At 50.8% G+C, this 16,887-nt stretch overlaps 2 protein-coding genes across 2 annotated transcripts; one reads left to right on the top strand and one right to left on the bottom strand.

Moving 5' to 3' along the window:
- Positions 1–2,992: 2,992 nt before the first annotated feature.
- Positions 2,993–11,401, bottom strand: TMEM176B (transmembrane protein 176B). The gene is made up of 9 exons (XM_057550424.1): positions 11,331–11,401; positions 10,649–10,789; positions 9,885–9,950; positions 7,594–7,825; positions 5,697–5,807; positions 5,270–5,326; positions 4,800–5,030; positions 3,746–3,865; positions 2,993–3,306 (listed from the first exon to the last, which is right to left on the bottom strand). The coding sequence occupies exons 1-9, from the start codon at positions 11,399–11,401 to the stop codon at positions 3,217–3,219; spliced, it is 1,119 nt and encodes a 372-aa protein (XP_057406407.1). The 3' UTR covers positions 2,993–3,216.
- TMEM176A (transmembrane protein 176A) lies at positions 11,186–15,885 on the top strand. Its single transcript, XM_007165385.3, is given in 8 exon segments — positions 11,186–11,253; positions 12,016–12,223; positions 12,714–12,824; positions 13,942–13,998; positions 14,162–14,279; positions 14,282–14,358; positions 14,883–14,993; positions 15,583–15,885. Coding segments are annotated over 7 exon segments (702 nt in total). The 5' UTR covers positions 11,186–11,253; positions 12,016–12,037; the 3' UTR covers positions 15,625–15,885.
- The last annotated feature ends 1,002 nt before the right edge of the window (positions 15,886–16,887 follow it).

Below are 16,887 nucleotides of genomic sequence, written 5' to 3'. Positions count from 1 at the left end.
AATCAGTGCTCTCTGCTGGCAGGGGGACCCAAGCTCTGATGACTGCAGTTTTAAACATGAACAGAACTGGGTCTTGAACACCAAACATGAGACCATTTTAATGACCAGGTTGTGGAATCTGGAATCTGGTCCTGATGTTAAAGGACCAATATCCAATGGGGAAATGGGGAGCTGACGAAACACAGTTAAAAGCAGTGATTGGAAAAGAGAAATAGAACCATTTCCTGTTTACACTCTGAATGGTTTTAAACACTTCAGTAAATATAAATAGGCTTGTGATTAATTGCTGGATCCCAGGGTCATGAAGTCAGTTGCATAAATACAATCTGGTCACAAAAACTGAGTTGTGCAAATAGACAAATAACTGTTGGTTTTTCCAAGTAAACAAAAGCAAGGGGAGAAGGGGATGACATCTGATTTCCTACAGAAAAGAAAAACAAAGATTATGAAACTTCCAAGGTTATTCACAGGGTAAGGAGAGGGAGGGCGGTGGAGCCCAGAAAAGAAGAAATGGGGGAGAGGGAGAAGTCAGATTGAGGAGCGACCCCTTCCCTCAGAGACATAGAGACTTCAGGGGGAAGAAAAGAAGTTGCCAGACTCTGACAGTAAGACATCGCTTCATGCTAGAAAAACAACAACAAAATAAACAAATAAGCAAACTACCAAGTTGTCGTTTATTTACCAGAATGAAAAACGAAAAGAATTTCTATCTAATCTAGCCATAAAAGGATGGTTTAGAAATACTGAAGCACAAAAACTAACAGCATCTTAAGCTAAGGAAGAGAGGAAAGATGCTTCCTCTTACCGGCATCTTTGGTTCTGCCTTGCTGTTGTTTCTTCTCACGAAAATTCCTTTTTAAAATGCTAAGGTTAACAAATGCATCAAAAGAATTAAAGACATCAAATTCAAAGGGGCTTGTTCTATATCTGAACAAGACACCTGTGATTATCTCTGTGCTTCTCTAAATGTGCTGAAGGCACGAAGCACCTGCCAATCTTGAGAAAATGCAAATCCTGACTCAGTCAGTCTAGGGTGGGGCAAAGCCTTCTCCCTGTTGCCCATGCTAGATTCACATTTGGGGAAGCAAGAGCATAAGCTCCCCAGCTCCTGTCAATCACCCAGTAGGACTAGCTACTCCCTCCACTGGGGTCTCCCACACTAGGGGACGGCAAACTCTATTTTAAGTTCTGTGGGCCATTTAGTCTCTACTGAGACCACTCAACTCTGCCCTTGTTGCATAGACAATGTGTAAACCAAGAAGTGTGGTTGTGTTTCAATAAAACTTTATTTACAGAAGTAGGTGGCAGACCAGACTTGCCCCTCAGGGTGTAATTTGCCAAGCACTGTCCAGTACTCTGAACATAATACCACCTCATCCCTTTGACCTTTATTACACAAGCTTGTTTACAAATCTCTATCTACAAGCCCACCACCCTAACCTCCCACAGTGAGGCTATGCCTCACTCATACCAGCAGCTCTGCCCCTGCCAACACCACATCGTAGTGCAGGATTGTGCAGGGGGTAAAGGCGGGGGCTCCCAGCCAGTTCTTCTGTTGTGGGTCTTCTAACTAGTAATAACACCTACTTCTCAGAGATTTCATAAAACCACAATGGAAATGCAAGTCTGCTCACTATGTTGGAACCAAAAATGCCAGAATCCCTATGATGTCTTAATTCTACAGACCATGGCCTGCTTTTTTACCCTTCAGAGATGAAATCATGCACCATAAGGCTAACAGAAACTGGTGACTAACAGAAATTCTTGAGCTCATCCTACAGAACTGCAGGGAAGGGAAAAACTTGTTAAAAACCCCTCCCTTGTAACCTGCCTTCACTGACTAAGCTTGTCTTAATTATTTTTTGACTCCTTAGTGGCCCCCTATAGATAACACCTCTGATGAATGGGTCACTGTAGTAACGGGGGCTTAAGTTGTTTTCCAAGGCTTGGAGTCGGCTCCTGTCCAGTTCAAGCTGGCTAAGACTGGTTGGGACCAACAACCCTAAAACTGGGCCTGCACAGGGGTCCAGTGAGTGATCTTTTGACATCAGAGGGGTGAAAACTCCACCCTCAGATCATGCTAAGTACCTCCATTTTTGGACATGTATCCCCTGAAGAAACATGTAACTCAGATATGCTGGCATGGAATACCAGCTACCTCACATTTTCCCTACTTCCAATCACCTTTCTCCACGCCTAAGACCACCCTGCTTCTCTATCCCATAAATATCTCAAGCCCCTCGCCTTCAGGGAGGCAGATATGAGATTTGTTCTCCTGTCTCCTCGCTTGGCTGCCTTGTGAATAAACACTTTCTCTGCGGCACACTTCAGCATCTCAGCATTTGGCTTGCTGCACATTGGACAAATGAACCTGCTTCCATAGCAGAAGTGCTTACATCTATATACTTATATCGTACATAGAAAATTTAAAAAGTAAAAAACTAATCAATCTTATCATTTACAATGAAATTGAAGAATAACAGGGGTGTGTGTGTGTGTGTGTGTGTGTGTAGCGAGAGAACCAACAGTAATTGCTGCAAAAAAGAAGAGAGAAAGAAAGAGATGGGGGAGAAAGAGAAAAAAGAAAGGAAGGGAGGGAGGAAGAGAGAGAGAGAGGAAGGAATGAAGGAAGGAAGGAAGGAAGGAAGAAGGAAGGAAAGAGACAGAGGGGGAGGAAGATGAAGGGAAGGAAGAAAGGGAGGGAGGGAGGAAATGATCTTGTTCCATGTCTCACATGGTTCTGTAAAGCCCACTGATCAGTTACAGATGCTTAAAGAAAACCTTAGCAGGTAAAAAGATTCTAAGTATGTAAGAGTTATTTTCACTTTACACTGAACAGAAGGAAATCATGAACAGGAGTTTTTACACTCGGGATATAGAGCAGAACGTAAATTAAGTCTTATTGGGACCTTGTTTCCATATGATACATAACTCTCATTTAATTCCATGTGTATCAACGCACCCTGTGTATCAACAAAGGGAGACTACATCCTTTCTGCACAAAATCATTTTTTGTGGTTGTTTCTGTTTAATAAGCATTGGGGGAAATGTGACAATACCTGTTCACTGAATTGAGGACCCTGGAGTGGGAACAGTGGGTGAGGGTGTTGGGGTGATGGGGAGCAGCCAAAGGAAGCAAGTGTGAGGGACAGGGCAGTGAGGGGCCCTGGGCTACTCTGGAGGGACATGCAGGGTCCAGGTAGGGTCTTAGGCTGCTCACAGGACAACAGCTGTGCTCTTCTCCTTGTGGGGGGAGGAAGGCACTGAATTCTTCCCCCACAGCTTCTCCTCTGACCCTTCTTCATCCTGAAAAAAAACAAAAACAAAAACAAAACAGAAAAAAAAAAGAAGAAAAAAAAAACAGGAGGAAAATCAATTCTTGGGAGGTAAAGATTGGAGTAGAGTTAGCTCCATAAAACTGGAAATCAGACAAATGAAAGAAGGAGGGAAGAAAAAGGTGACGGAGGAAGGGGAGCTAGACAAGACCTAGGACGTGGGAAAGAGGGGAACGTGGGAAAATGAGAGCAAAGAAGGGCAGCGGAGGCAGAAGGCAGAAGTCAACCCAGGACATAGTGATGGGGTCATGTTCCCCAGACAGTGAAGGGCAGAGCCAAGCACGGGAAAAGGGCTGAGTGAGGGGGAGCCTGACCCCTGCTCAGCAGTGTTCCTGCCCCGATGTCCTTCCCAGCCCTAGAGCTTCACCAACCAGATCCGCTCTTTCCCTAGTGCCTCCCTAACAGCTCACCAGGGCCCAGGAGCTCTGGCCATAGAAGCGTCGAAGACCCACACCCAGGGAAGCCAAGGATACAATGACCTGCAGGACCCAGACGGCCAGGAGCAGACCACGGATTCCTAGGAACAAATCCTGAAGACAAAGGAAGAAAAAAGTTACAGTCAGGAGTCTGCTTCTGCTGTTACTATCATCTTGCTACCCCAGGAGGGATCAGACCCTGTCCAACTAACTACTTCCCACCAAAGCAGATTGCATCTTCCAACTACGGGGGCGGCCACAGACTCCATCCCATTTGCTTGCCTGCAATGTGACCTTACCTCCCCCTGTGAAGAGGTGAGATCCACTGCTCCACCCCCCTAGAATCTGGAAGAGCCTGGGAATGCTTTGATCAACAAAATACAGTGGAAGTGACACTAGGTCAATTATGGGGTAGCCCTTATTTGGCCTGGCAGCTTCCATTTCCTACCTCTTGAAATGCTCACAGTGGGATGCTCCCTGTTGGAGCCTGGTTGCTGGGCTACGAGAAGCCCAAGCCACGTGGAGAAGCCATTGTAGGCTCCCTGGCTGATAGCCCCAGCTGAGCTCCCTGCTGTGTGAGTGCGCCATCTTAGCGGTCCAGCCCGGTCAAGCTCTTGGATGACTTCACCCTCAACTGACACCTGACTGCAACTACATGAGAAAACGCAAGTGAGGACTGCCCACGTGAGCCTAGTCAACCCGCAGAATGTGAGAAGTAATAATAAATTGCAGTGTTAAGCCAGTACATTTTGGGGTGGTACGTTATGCAGCAATAGATAACTGATAACAGCCACACACCAGAAAAGACGGAAGGGTGGTTCATGAAATCCTCGCTTCAATGTCTCCTCTTTGCCCTCATCCCCTTTGATTCAGGGAATTTTCATGCCATGAGGATCTGAACAGTGGCTTCAGATTAAGTTAAAACCTCCTGAACCAAAGACCTCGGGTGAGGTCGAAGCTCAGAGAGCCTACATCTCTGCTCTCAGGTGCCCCGATTCCCCAATGCACAGCTGTGCTGCGTCCTGGAAGACTGACTCTCCTTTCTCACCATCAGCATTTGCATGTAGTTTCTGCAGCGCTCCTCCTTCCACGATGAATAGGAATTGCTTCGTCCAGTCTGTTGGTACCCAAAGGTGGGGGTGGCAGGGACTAAGGAATCACACACGGAGCTGATGTCATAGAAGACATCAGGTTGCCAGGTTAAACTATTCACACAGAAGACAACAGCGGCCACGGCCGTGCCAATGCCAGCCAGGGTGAGCAGACTTGATATGCAGCCCTAGAAGACAGAGGTTCAGGCTGCAGACTCCCTCTATGGCTGGCAGAGCTGTGGGGTCCCGGCCTCAAACCGGTCTCCTCTTCCCCAGCTTCCTGGCCAAGGAAACCCTCCCTACCCCTCCAGGAAAGATCTTAGGATATTTGAAACCAAAGGGGAGAAGACAGAAAAATAGGGCAGGAAAACAGAGACATAGGAGGGGGAAGAGGACAAGGTGGGGCACAGAGGATGCCCAGACTCACTGAAAGTTTTCCCCAGTGCTTCTCATGGACAACGGCCCCAACTCCTGCTACAATGGCCTAGGAAGAGAAGACACCAGAAAAGTCCTCCAGTTGGCTGTCCTGAAATGATCTCCCGTCACACTTCTCCCAACAGGCCCCAGAACAGCCAGTGTGAAGCAGGATCCAAGGAACAGGCAAAGAACCCTAGCAGATGGACAGGACTCCACTTACAACTGCCCCGCTATTCCCAGCCTTGCCTTAAAGAGAAAAACAGAGGGTGGAAGGGGTTTGCCCACCCCCTAAGGCAGCCTCCTTATAACAGAGAGCATTTAGACTCTGGGTCTGTGGTCTCTTCCCCAAATCCCTGACCCAGATCCAAAGGAACTTTCTTTCTCCTTGTCCATAAACACTTGCCTCCCTCAGAGCTCACAACCCCTTTCTTACTCACCACAAACCCTGCCCAAAACGCACAGCCTGAGGCACGCAGCTGAATCCAAGGCCCCAAGTAGAGAAGCCCTCCAAGAGCACAGCTCGTAGCCCCCAGCAATATCTGGGTCACCTGCAAGAGATGGGGAAAGCCACACCCCTTCCCATGAGTCACCTGCTCCAGGAGCGGCCACGCAGCTCCCACCTAGGTGGTTTTCCTCTCCTCTTCCTCTGCCCCGACTTCTCTGCAGCTCTGATTCTGGAAATTCTGTTCCCTTAACATCCATGAAGCAGCCCATCCTGGTTCTCCCTCATCCCTTTGACTTGCCAGCCTTTTATCCTTCATTCTTTCCTAAATCCCATTTTCCCTAAATACCACAATTTGTCATCCCACCTGATGATTCCTCTTTCTTTTCCTCCTCATTTTCCCTTGGGAAGCCCATCATCCTGTCCAGGATGGGCCATGATGACCTCCTTCAAAAAAGGAGAGTGGTTAGCTGACAGCCTACAGTGGGCAGCGCCTTCAAGGTCCCCTCATCTTTCAAACTGAGGGCACAGTCTTTGGGGATGGCTACCCAGCCAATGATTAAGCAAGGCAGTGGTTCAAGGGCCATTTTCAGATAACACGGAACTCCTGTGATGGGCAGTCTTTGCTCCCGAGCTCCCCACTGGGCTGGCCCAGACCTTGTCAGCCCTGCCTCATGATCTGATGTCTCCCCCTGCCCAGTCCTTCTCCTGCCCTTTTCATTGCATGGATGTTACACCCCAATAAACCTTTCGCACACCCAACTCCCACTCGGCGTCTGCTTCCTGGAGGATCCAACTATCACAGCCTCTTGGACGTCACCACCTACACGTCCTGCCAGCTTCTCAGATTCATTGCGTCCAAATTCCAGACCCCACCCACACCCTCAGTGTCTGCCTCGCTGACTTCCAGGGCTCCAATCTTCCAGTCTCCTTCACTCCAAACCTCAGCATCTTCCCGGACTCCTCTCCTCCCTTGTACTCCACGTCCACTCACTCCCAAGTCATGGCGACCCCATCCACAAAGGATCTGGACTCCTCTCTTTCCTCCTCACTTCTGCTGCGACGTCGCAGGTGCAGACCCTCCATGCTTCTTACCTGGACACCTCCTGGCTGTGAGGCTGCCTGAAGCTCAGGCGCCTGCTCAGAATCTCTCCACAGTCTTCCCACCATCGAAGCTGATTCAGATTCTTCACCTTGTCACTCAAGGCTCTCAGCAATATGGCCCCGGTCTGTATTTCCAGTCTAATCAGCCATGAGTCCCATTCTCTTTACCCTGACAGAACTTGTCCTATGCTTTCTGGCTTCTTTGTCCTCTTTCTTGCCATTCTTTTAACCTGAAATTCCTTTTCTTCCATCTTCCATCTCTATCTGTCTAAACACACCGCTGCTCCGTTCAAGGGCTGGCTCAGATGCCTACCCCTGCAGGACGCCATCCTGCCTCCCAAGGATGTCACCTGAGCTACCTTTAATTCTAGGCATTTGTGTAGTTGCCTGATCCCTTCTGATGGATGCTGGGCACCTTCATGTTATTGCCTAGATAGTCTCTCTGAAGTTTTTCCCCCAAAGTGCCTATCATATTGCCTTGCATTGCAGGCCCTCCATCCACGTGGGTTCAATTAACCTGAATGAACCGCCTCCAGGGATCCTTCCGCCCACCCCCCCAGCTCTGGCTGGGACTGTTCACGTTGCACCAAAGAAGGGATCCACTATTCCTTTCCATCTAAATCTCTGTGGCGAAACTTCCCAAACGTTCTTTTCCCAAACGAGATGGGATACGAATAGTGAGTTTTCATGCGGATTCAACCCACTTTCCTTTTCCGCATCGTATGGAAGAAGGAGCGTTACCCTCCTCTGTGTCACCTTGCTAACCCACCTCTCCAGCCCGCTCTTACCCCTAGCGCCAGCTGTCCGTAGCCTATCCTGGCCTTGGCAGGACGGTGGGACAGGTGCTCCATCAGGGAACTCCCAGCTTTCAGCAGTTGTGCCAAAGCGGATTCCTGGTGGATGTGGATGTCGATGTGAGTGGGCTGGGACAGCGTAGAGGCCACGTCGACTCCATTCACCACCAGCATGTTTTGGGTCGTCCTGCCTGCTGGGGAGATGCACAGAAGTGAGGTCTGAGATCTAAGTAAGGGAAAAAGGAATACACTGCATGAGTTCAGGGAGAGAAAACAGTCTTCGAGTCAAGTCAAGTCACGGCATGTGGGATCTTAGTTCCCCAACCAGGGATCAAACCCACGCCCCCTGCCTTGGAAGCACAGAGTCTTAACCACTGGACCTCCAGGGAAGTCTCTGTTGCAGTGACCTTAATCTGGGTTGCAAATCTGAATCACCTCTAGAGTTTTCATCATATATACTCTTGGACCTCTTCCCAAAATGGTCAGATACAGTTTGTCTGGGCCTTGGGATTGGCAAAGAAAGGAATCTGAATTATTTCAGCAACAGAGTGTATATATTTATATATAACACTTTCATATGGCTAAAAAAAATCAAGAGATAAAAAAGGGTATACTGCTAAAACCCACTCTCCCATCTTTCTCTCCTAGCCAGCTAGCTGTCTTCCAGGTGGAAAAATATTATCATTTTCTAATATATCCTACAATGACTTTTTTGCATATAAAAACATGTAAAAATATTCTTTCTCTCCCTCTCTTCCCACAAATGGCAGGATAGCACACACAGTTTCTGCACAATGATTTGCTCACAGAACCATCTTTTAAAAATAATCCTACATCAGTCCATAAAATGCGTCCTCACTCATTTGTACGGCTGCATAGTATTCCACTGTATGAATGCATCATAATTTTTTTAAGCAGTCCCCTATTTATAGACCTTTATTTTTTTTCTTACAAACAATGTGGAATCAGCAGGTCAATGGCAATGTGTATTTGTAATTTTAAAAGGTATTTCCCTCCATGGAGCTACTTCCATGCAATTCTCATGCAAGGGCAATTCCAAGAGTGTCCACTGCCCCTCCCCAAGACCAGCAGAAGGTGTCAGCAAACTTGCTAATCTTTTTCAAATGTCTCTTGGAAAAATGACATTCCGCTGTAGATTTTAATCCTTTTTAGTCAATAAAATGCCCCCTTTTAATTGTGTATCTCAGTGACTTTTAACAAATGTGTACATATGGTCAACCATAACTACAATCAAGATACAGAACATTTCTATGTTGCAAAAAGTTCCCTAATGTCCCTTCCCCAGGAACCCCTCCAACCCTTGGCCCCAGGCAACCACCAGTCTGCTTTCTGTGACTATTCCAGTATCAATTCTCTTATGAGTGAGTTTGGTCATCTTTTCACATGTTTAAGAGCCTTTTTCCTCTTCTTTTGTGAGCTTTCCTTTCATATCCTATGACCTCCTTCTGTTACTCTGTTTTGTTTTGGTCTTTATAGGAGTTCTTCCTGTATTTGAAAAATTACCATCTGTGACATGAGTTACAAATAGTGCTTTACAATTTGTGATTTATTTTTGACTTCGTTTGTATTTTTATATAATCAAAGTTTTCAGTCATTTTTTATGATTTCTGGGTTTTATATTGTACTTAAAAGGGACTTTCCCATTTCAAGATTATAAAATAATAATCCGTCCATGTTTTCTTCTAAGTGCTTTTATGTTTTCAGTTCTCACATTTAAATGTTGAGTCATCTGGAATTTACCTTGTAAGTTGGAAAAAATGGATTCAAGTTGGTTTTGGTTTGTTCTCTTCAGATGGTTAACTTCTGAAGAGTATATTCTGTTTACGGAATATATCATCTTTCTCCCACTGATTTAAAATACTCCCCTGAGCAAAAATGAAATTCCCGTAGGAATCCAAGCCTATTTTAGTCTTTATATTCTGCCCATTGGTGGATCTGATGAGTCATGCAGCATTACTGTAATTTTAATAATGAGTATAGAGCTTAATATTTAGTTGAGCTGTTTCATGACCCCCCCCCCCAATGTTACTTTTTTCTTTCGTGGCCACTTTTGCTAGATTACTTCTCCTTAGGCACTTTAGAATCAACTTGCCTAGCTCCAAAGGAAATCCTCTCCAGGTAATTCTCATGGGCATCCTACTTCTCACTGTTTAAATCATAACATTTTTAATAACAATTCTAAAAACACCAGCAAGAGCAATAAGTTTAAGGTCTTCCCATTTGTATCGTATGAACTTTACAGAGCAGTTTCACTCTTCACCTACCTGGCCTCCGTGCAGTATAAAGGACAGGTGTTTGACGATTCTGCAGATGGGCAAGGCGGTTCAGACCTGTTCACAGACACACAAGGAAGCCCAGCCGGGATTCTAGCCAGATCTTCCTTGGGACCCAGAGCTCAGCATCATATTACAGTCCAGAATGTGCCTTGGGCTCCAGCTCCCTCTGAACCCTCTGGATACCACTGCTTCCCCCTCCCGCCTCACCCCCAGCTCCAATCCCCAGATCAGCCTAGATTCCTGCTCTTCCTCTGAGCCAGGCCAGCGCCATGAAGATCCCCTTTCACGCCACCCTAACTCCAGGGTGTGGGGCTCTTCCCTGCTGCCCTGGACGCTCTTCTCTGCCCAGCTCCTCCCTGTGACCCTGAAGCTGGGGAGAGAGGGCCGGGATCCCAGCTACACCCTGGGCCCTCCACCTTCTGCCTTTGCTATTGAAGGACCTCTCACCAGGAAACCAGCCATCCCACCCTCAGAATAAAGATATGAGGCACTGGGGAGGGAGAGTCCAGCTGACGTGGCCCCCCGACCTGCCAAGCCATTTTTCTAGTGTCACGTCCTCTATCTAGTGTATCCCTCCCTCCCAAGCAGGTCCTACAGGGACCAGGAATGGGGGGAGAATGGCATCCTGTGAGACAGGATGGGGGCTTTGGGGACTGGTCTTGGAGACTCCTCGAGAGAAAGAGAGAGGGGTCCTGCACTGAGAGTCTCCTGGGACGGGTCACCTGGGCGGCTCACCTGAGGGCCCTGCTCACCTGCTGTCCTCTAGGAACCAGCGGCCGAGCAGAGCAGAGCTGCCCAGAGCTGAGGCACCCGGCAGTGGGTGGGAGAGAACAGAAGGAAGGGGTGGAGTGATGAGGGCCTGACCTTCAGCACCTTGACTTCCCAGAAAATAGCTGGCCCAAAGGGGCCCCTCGAGGGGGGTTTGGTCTCGAGTAGATAATCAGGCTGGCCGGAGAAGGCAGAGCACACAAACACACAAACACACACATACTGGAGTGTTCATCCCTCCTCAGCACACACACTGGGGTGCACACGGCACAGGCAAGTCTTTGTTCAGAAAGCCCCTGCCCTGGTGGGGATGGGGGATTTTCCAGGGCTGGTCAGCTCTGCAGTCTCCCAGGCCACCCACCTGGCCCCTGTGCTCTCCAGGGCATTGGAGCCCAGTGATCCCCCCTGGCAGCTGGAAAACCCTGGAGGGGCCCTTTGCTCCAGCTGTGTGCTGGGAAGTTGCCTCATCCTTCCCTTTCTGGAGCCCCACCAACCCCCTCCCCTTTCTGCCTGGTTCTCAGCCCCCACTCAGCCGTCCCCAGCCCTCCTATCACCCTCGACCGTGACTGTTGGTCCCCGAGGAGAGCAGGTGAGGCAGGCCCTCAGCCCAGGCGGCCCTTTCCCAGAGACCCTTCTCACAGGGCCCCTCCCCAGAGGAGTGCCCACCCTGCCCCCTCACAGGCCTCCCAGAACTTGCTGGGGAGGGAGGGACCAATGACCACGTAGAGGATGTGCATCCAGGAAGGTGGCACGAGTGGAGGCCAGGTTCATCCCTGTCCCCGTGTGATGCCAAGTCATCCTGGCCTTTGGCCTCCATCTGCACCCACAACTTCATGCAGAGGGTCGGGGGGGCAGTTTGAACAGGCAGCGCAGGGCTGAGTAGCCACTGATGGAGAGGGAAATATGTAGGGGCGGGGGGTGGGTCCCTGGGCTCAGCTGGGAAGCAGCTGCCTCAATAGTAGTTCAACAGGCAGCCAGGACTCAGTTCTGTCTGGCAGCCTGAGGGCTCTGGAGGGCAAGAGGCAGAGGGGAGAGCCAGGGTGAGGGCCGTGATCACACAAGCGGGCTGGGAGCAGAAAGGAGAGAGGTGAGGGCTCCAGGGCACCACTTGGTCCAGACCCTGAGGCCGTGGGAGGAGGATGGGGAGACGGGGCAGATCTGGGGTGAAGGGGGCAGCTCCAGTGGGCTGCGTGGTGGCCTCAGCCTCAGCAGACTCAGGGATCCCTCACGTGACACCCCTCAAGGCAGCTCCCAGATGCTGCACTGTGACCGGGGGCCTCGCCAGCTCCCGCGGAATCTGTGCAAACCTCCTGCCAACTCTTCCCCCTGACGCCCCCTTCCTCCCTCCCAGGCGGGTGTCCACAGGCTTGGGGATGGCAGGTGGCGGGGAGGTGGCCGCTGGGGCTCCCCAGCCCACCTGCATCAAGGTGCACATCCACCAGGAGTCGGCTCTGGCCAAGCTGCTGCTGAGCTGCTGCTCCCTGCTGCAGCCCCGCGCGCCCCCGCCCCACGCCGCCTCCCGGGCCCTGGGCCGCCGCCGGCTGCTGGTGGCCTCCTGGGTGAGTAGGGCTGCCCAGCCTCCCTGGACTGGGAAGGGTAAGCCCCCTCCTCTTGCTGCACACTCTCCCAGCCAGCCTCTCTCTGAATGCGATGCTGAGCCAGTCTTACGTTCTTCCTAGAGATCAAGTTCTGGCTTTTCCTTCACTTACTGGCCTCTCAGTGAAAGCTGTAGGTAGGGTGGGCTGTGGGCTGAAGGGTGCAAAGGAGCCCCTGACCATTTAAAGTCCCAGCTGGTGGAACCCGGAGCTCATCCTCTCCCGACCCAGCGTGGGCTATCTCTCCCCTCCCCTCGCCTTCTCTCCCCTCCTGTCCTCTCCCTCCTCGTCCCCCTTCTCTTTCTCTCTTCTCTCTCTCTTTCCCTTTCTTGGGGTTCTAACCTTTAATACACGGAGTGGCAGGTCCTCAAAACTCCCCTGAGACTTAGGCGCAGAGGGTTTCTCCTGGGCCCGGGAACCTGGGATCCGGGTTCTCAGGTTTTTCATCTTTCAGGTGGTGCAGATCGTGCTGGGGGTGTTGAGTGGGGTCCTGGGAGGATTCCTCTTTATCTTCTACTACACCACGCTGCTTGGATCGGGAGCTCCCATCTGGACAGGGGCGGTGGTGAGTGGGGCAGGAGGACCGTGGGCAGGGGGACCCCTATCAGAGGTGAGAGACCACCACCATCGACCCCATCAGAATGTAGACCGTTTGCAGCTGAAAAGACTCCCAGCTCTCTAGGCTGACGCCAGGCTTCTACAGATGGGAAAATAGCTGAGCTAAGGGCTGGGAGGGCCACGGTCACCGGTCAGCTCTCGCGGGTCCCTGCACCGGGCTTCTCCCACCTTCAGCAGCAGATCAGCTAAGGATCTAGGACAGGGCTCATCTCCAGGCACTGGCACTGAGATGGAGGGAGGCGGAACGTGCTGGAGGGTGTGTACAAGGGAGATGCACCTCCCGGTGGTTTCCCATTGCCCTCCGCAGGTCCTGCACACAGGGGAAGTCCAGGGGGGCTCACCGGACAACAGCAGTTATGTCAGCAGATGGACGTGTGCCACCTGCAGCAGGAGATGGGTGGGCGGATCATAGCAGGAAAGAGGCGCCCTCTGTCCTGCCCACCCTCACAGAACAAGAGCAAAACACACGTACCGATTAAGAGAGGAGCCAGAAGTAATCATCCTCATCCACCCCGTGGCCAAAAACACTGAGATTAGCTACAGAACTGCCAAACAGGATTCAGATCCATCTTTCCCTTGGCATCAACCAGACCTCTTGTCCTGGAAGACCCGCTGGGTGGGAGGCTGAGCGCTGCTGGAACGAGCGCCTGCCCTCACTCCGAGGCAGCGGACGCTTATCCTGCACTGAGAGCTCCTCCAACACCCCGGACCTTCCACCCCACCGCCCTGGAGCTTTCGTAAAGCACCTGGTGTTGCTTAAAAAGAGAGGTTTTGGAGAAGGGAAGGGGGGTTTACACCCGGCTTGACCATGAGCACTTTCGATGTCCCTAAAATAGAGGGTCCTGCAGCCTCGGGAGTTTGATTCAGCCTTCAATACCCTCACCATTGTCTTACAGACAACAGAGCTCAGCTCAAAACCTAGGGTCCACGTGGGGTGCTGTGGGGAAAGGCCAGCAGGATGGTTGGCTTTGCCTGTGGGAGTTGAGGAGGGAACAAGAAGCGGGCTGCTGGGGGTGGGGCTTGGTTGCCCTGAGCTACCCGCTGCTGCTTCAATCTCTCCCCAGGCTGTGCTGGCTGGAGCTGTCGCCTTCATTTATGAGAAACGAGGTGGCACCTACTGGGTGAGTTCGGGGAGGGGTTGACACCAGGCCCAGAAGCTGGAGGCCACCCCAAGCCTGCCGCCCATCCCACGCCCCCTCCACTAGGCTTCCCGCTCTTTGTCCCGGGCTGGGCTGCAGAGAGACTGAGTCTCCAAGGTCTGTCTCTGCCCCCTGTCCTCACCAGGCCCTGCTGAGGACCCTGCTCGCCCTGGCAGCTTTCTCCACGGCCACAGCCGCCATCATCATCGGGGCTAGAAGTTTCCATGAGTACCACCATGTTTTCTTTCATGGTATCTGTGATGCCCCACCAGGGCCCCCAGCTCTCCGAGTGCAGACGTGGGAAGGCTGCAGCTGTGCACCTCCTACGTGAACATGCTGAAGGTAGCCGGGCCGGGGACGGCATGGCAGCGGGCGGTGGGCAGGGAGGGTCAGACAGTGGAGAGTGAGGCTGTCCACCGAAAAGGGCATGGCCTGTTCTACCCCGACCACGTCTCCCATCACCACAGCGTGGCAGGGAACAAAACAGAAGCGGTTCCTATGGTTGTGGGAGTTACAGATCTGTGGGAAATACAAACACTGAACTCATAATAAATGCGCTAATACTGCAAATATGTGAAGAGCTGCAAAGGTGTTAAATGCATGTTCAAGTCTTGGGCTTGTCAGGGAACCAGACCACAGCCCAAGCCCATCGCTGCTCAGATGAGGACGCTGAGACCCGGTGACAGGGGTTACTGGCCACTCTCTGCATGCTACACCCACTGACCCCCACCCCGGGCTCCTTCTTCAGCCTCCCCCCACCCCGGAGGCTACCAACTTGGGGACGGGATGAATGGGGTGGAGAGTGACCCTGTGCCACCATCAGCGTGAGGACAGACCACAAACGGCAACAGCCACTCTGTCCCCAGGCCCTGTTCATAAGCATCAATGCCATGCTGTTGGGGGTCTGGGCTCTACTGCTTCTGGCATCTCTGGTCCCCCTGTGTCTGTGCTGCTGGAGAAAATACCGGTCAAAGGAGGTGAGTCCCTAAAGCTCGTGTCTGTGTGTTTGGGGTATCAGTGCTCTCCAGGGGAGACAGGAATGGAGAGCGGATGGTTTGGGGAGGAGAAAAGTGTCATTACAGTGAGTGTCAAGGGGCGTCATTCTTGTGTTTCCATCCCAGTAGTGGCCCAACCCAGAGACCCCCTGTCCCTGACCAAGTAACACCCAGTCCAAAGACCCTAGGGAGGGACTTCCCTGGCAGTCCAGCGGTTAAGACTTCACCTTCCAATGCAGGGGGTGCTGCTGGTTCAATCCCTGGTCAGGGAGCTAAGATCCCACATGCCTCGCGGCCAAAACACCAAAACATAAAACAGAAGCAATATTGTAACAAATTCAATAAAGACTTTTAAAACATTGGTCCACATCAAAACAAGAAAAAAAATCTGAAAAAGAGACCCTAGGAAGCTAGGGAAGTCCATGTACATGGTGAGACCTTGGGGCTCTTTGCATCAGGTACCATGAGGCTGATGTTGGATCTGATTGGCTCCAGAACTAAGCTGCCCTGGTACAGAGCATTTACACTTTCTCTCCCCCATGGGCTGTACCACCGCCTCCTTTTCCCTTAGAAAAGAGACCCTCCCTTGGAAGAAACTGCTGGGAGTGAGTGAAATTAGCCCTGCTTCTCCAGAGGACTCATGTCTGGAGCTCCGCCGGGACCGGGTGTCCCAGCATCTGCCTGGTGGAAGAAGAACCAGGCCAGGAAGAGAGGCTCTCCTGTGGCCCCAGTTATCCTTCCCCCATGGCCACAGCCACTGCTCTGCACCACCAACCATCAGAGCTGCTCTGGTCCATTTCCTGCTCACCTTCACCATCCTGCCTGCTTCATGTCCCCTCTTGAGCAATGATGATAATAAACTCTCGTGCTGTTGCTCCCAGCTTCTTGCTTAGGGTATTTCTCTTGGCTGGAGGGAGGCAGAGGAGAATGAGCCAACAGCAAACCTACAAAGCTCGTTCCACTCCCAACAGCCAGTCTGGGTCTCGAGTTGCCAGCCTTGAAAACAGACTCTCTTTGAGGCTGATCCTGGGACTGTAGGCCCAAATGCCTGGCAATGAAGGATGAAAGGAAGAGAGACTCTGATCCCCGCTCCCTGGTATGAATTTTGCCATACCAGGATTGCTAACCAAGGTGGAGGGGAGCATATCATCAGCTAAACCCAAAAAATGAGGAAGGGGAGCAATTACTGTGTTTCAGCCAGAGACAGAGAAACCCGATGGAGATGGTGCTTAATTTGAGCTCTCACCTTCCCAGAGAAACACAGCCAGCCTGAGATGATTCTGCAGTGAGGTATCCTGAGGAATAAATACCCAAACTACCCATTTCTACCTCTTGCTAGTTTTCCCTATTCGCCAAACCTAACAGGAAGTCATGGGACATTGGGCAATGATATGATCCATATAAGACATGCCTTTGGGGCACAGAGCAGGCTAGAGAAATATGGAAAGAATATCTGGAGAGGCAAACAAATGGTATCCGAAACAATTACTTTTGTTTGTGTGTGAAAAAATATGGTTGAAAACTTCCCAAATTTGCTGAAAGACACAAACGGACAGACTCAAGAAGCTCAATGAACCCTTAACAGAACCAACTCAAAGAAGTACAAGCCTAGATATATCATAATCAAACTGCTAAAAACTAAAGACAAAGTCTTGAAAATAGCCAAACAAAAATGACCCATTACCTATAGAGAAGGGTAATCCAATGACTGTGGTTTCTCATCAGAAACTGTGATGGCCAGAGAAAGTGGCCCCATGTTTTTTTAAATCATTAAGTGTAAGCACAATATTGTACAGCAACATTTCAGTGTGACTAAAAACAGAGCTGGCACAAGGGAGTTTGGGGGGTGATGGTCTGTTCTTTATCTCGATCATGG

Source organism: Balaenoptera acutorostrata, chromosome 7 (genome assembly GCF_949987535.1).
Source record: "Balaenoptera acutorostrata chromosome 7, mBalAcu1.1, whole genome shotgun sequence".
NCBI lineage: Eukaryota > Metazoa > Chordata > Mammalia > Artiodactyla > Balaenopteridae > Balaenoptera > Balaenoptera acutorostrata.
This window is presented reverse-complemented; position numbering and strand designations above follow the sequence as displayed.

Coding starts and splice junctions, on each gene's coding strand:
- TMEM176B (XM_057550424.1), bottom strand. CDS start 11,401: ATGCACATCCTCTACGTGGTCATTGGTCCCTCCCTCCCCAGCAAGTTC. Junction 3,866..4,799: donor ACTACATGCAAATGCTGATG/GTGAGAAAGGAG, acceptor CTTTGTCTTCAG/GATTTGTTCCTAGGAATCCG. Junction 3,307..3,745: donor GCCAGAGCTCCTGGGCCCTG/GTGAGCTGTTAG, acceptor GTTTTTTTTCAG/GATGAAGAAGGGTCAGAGGA.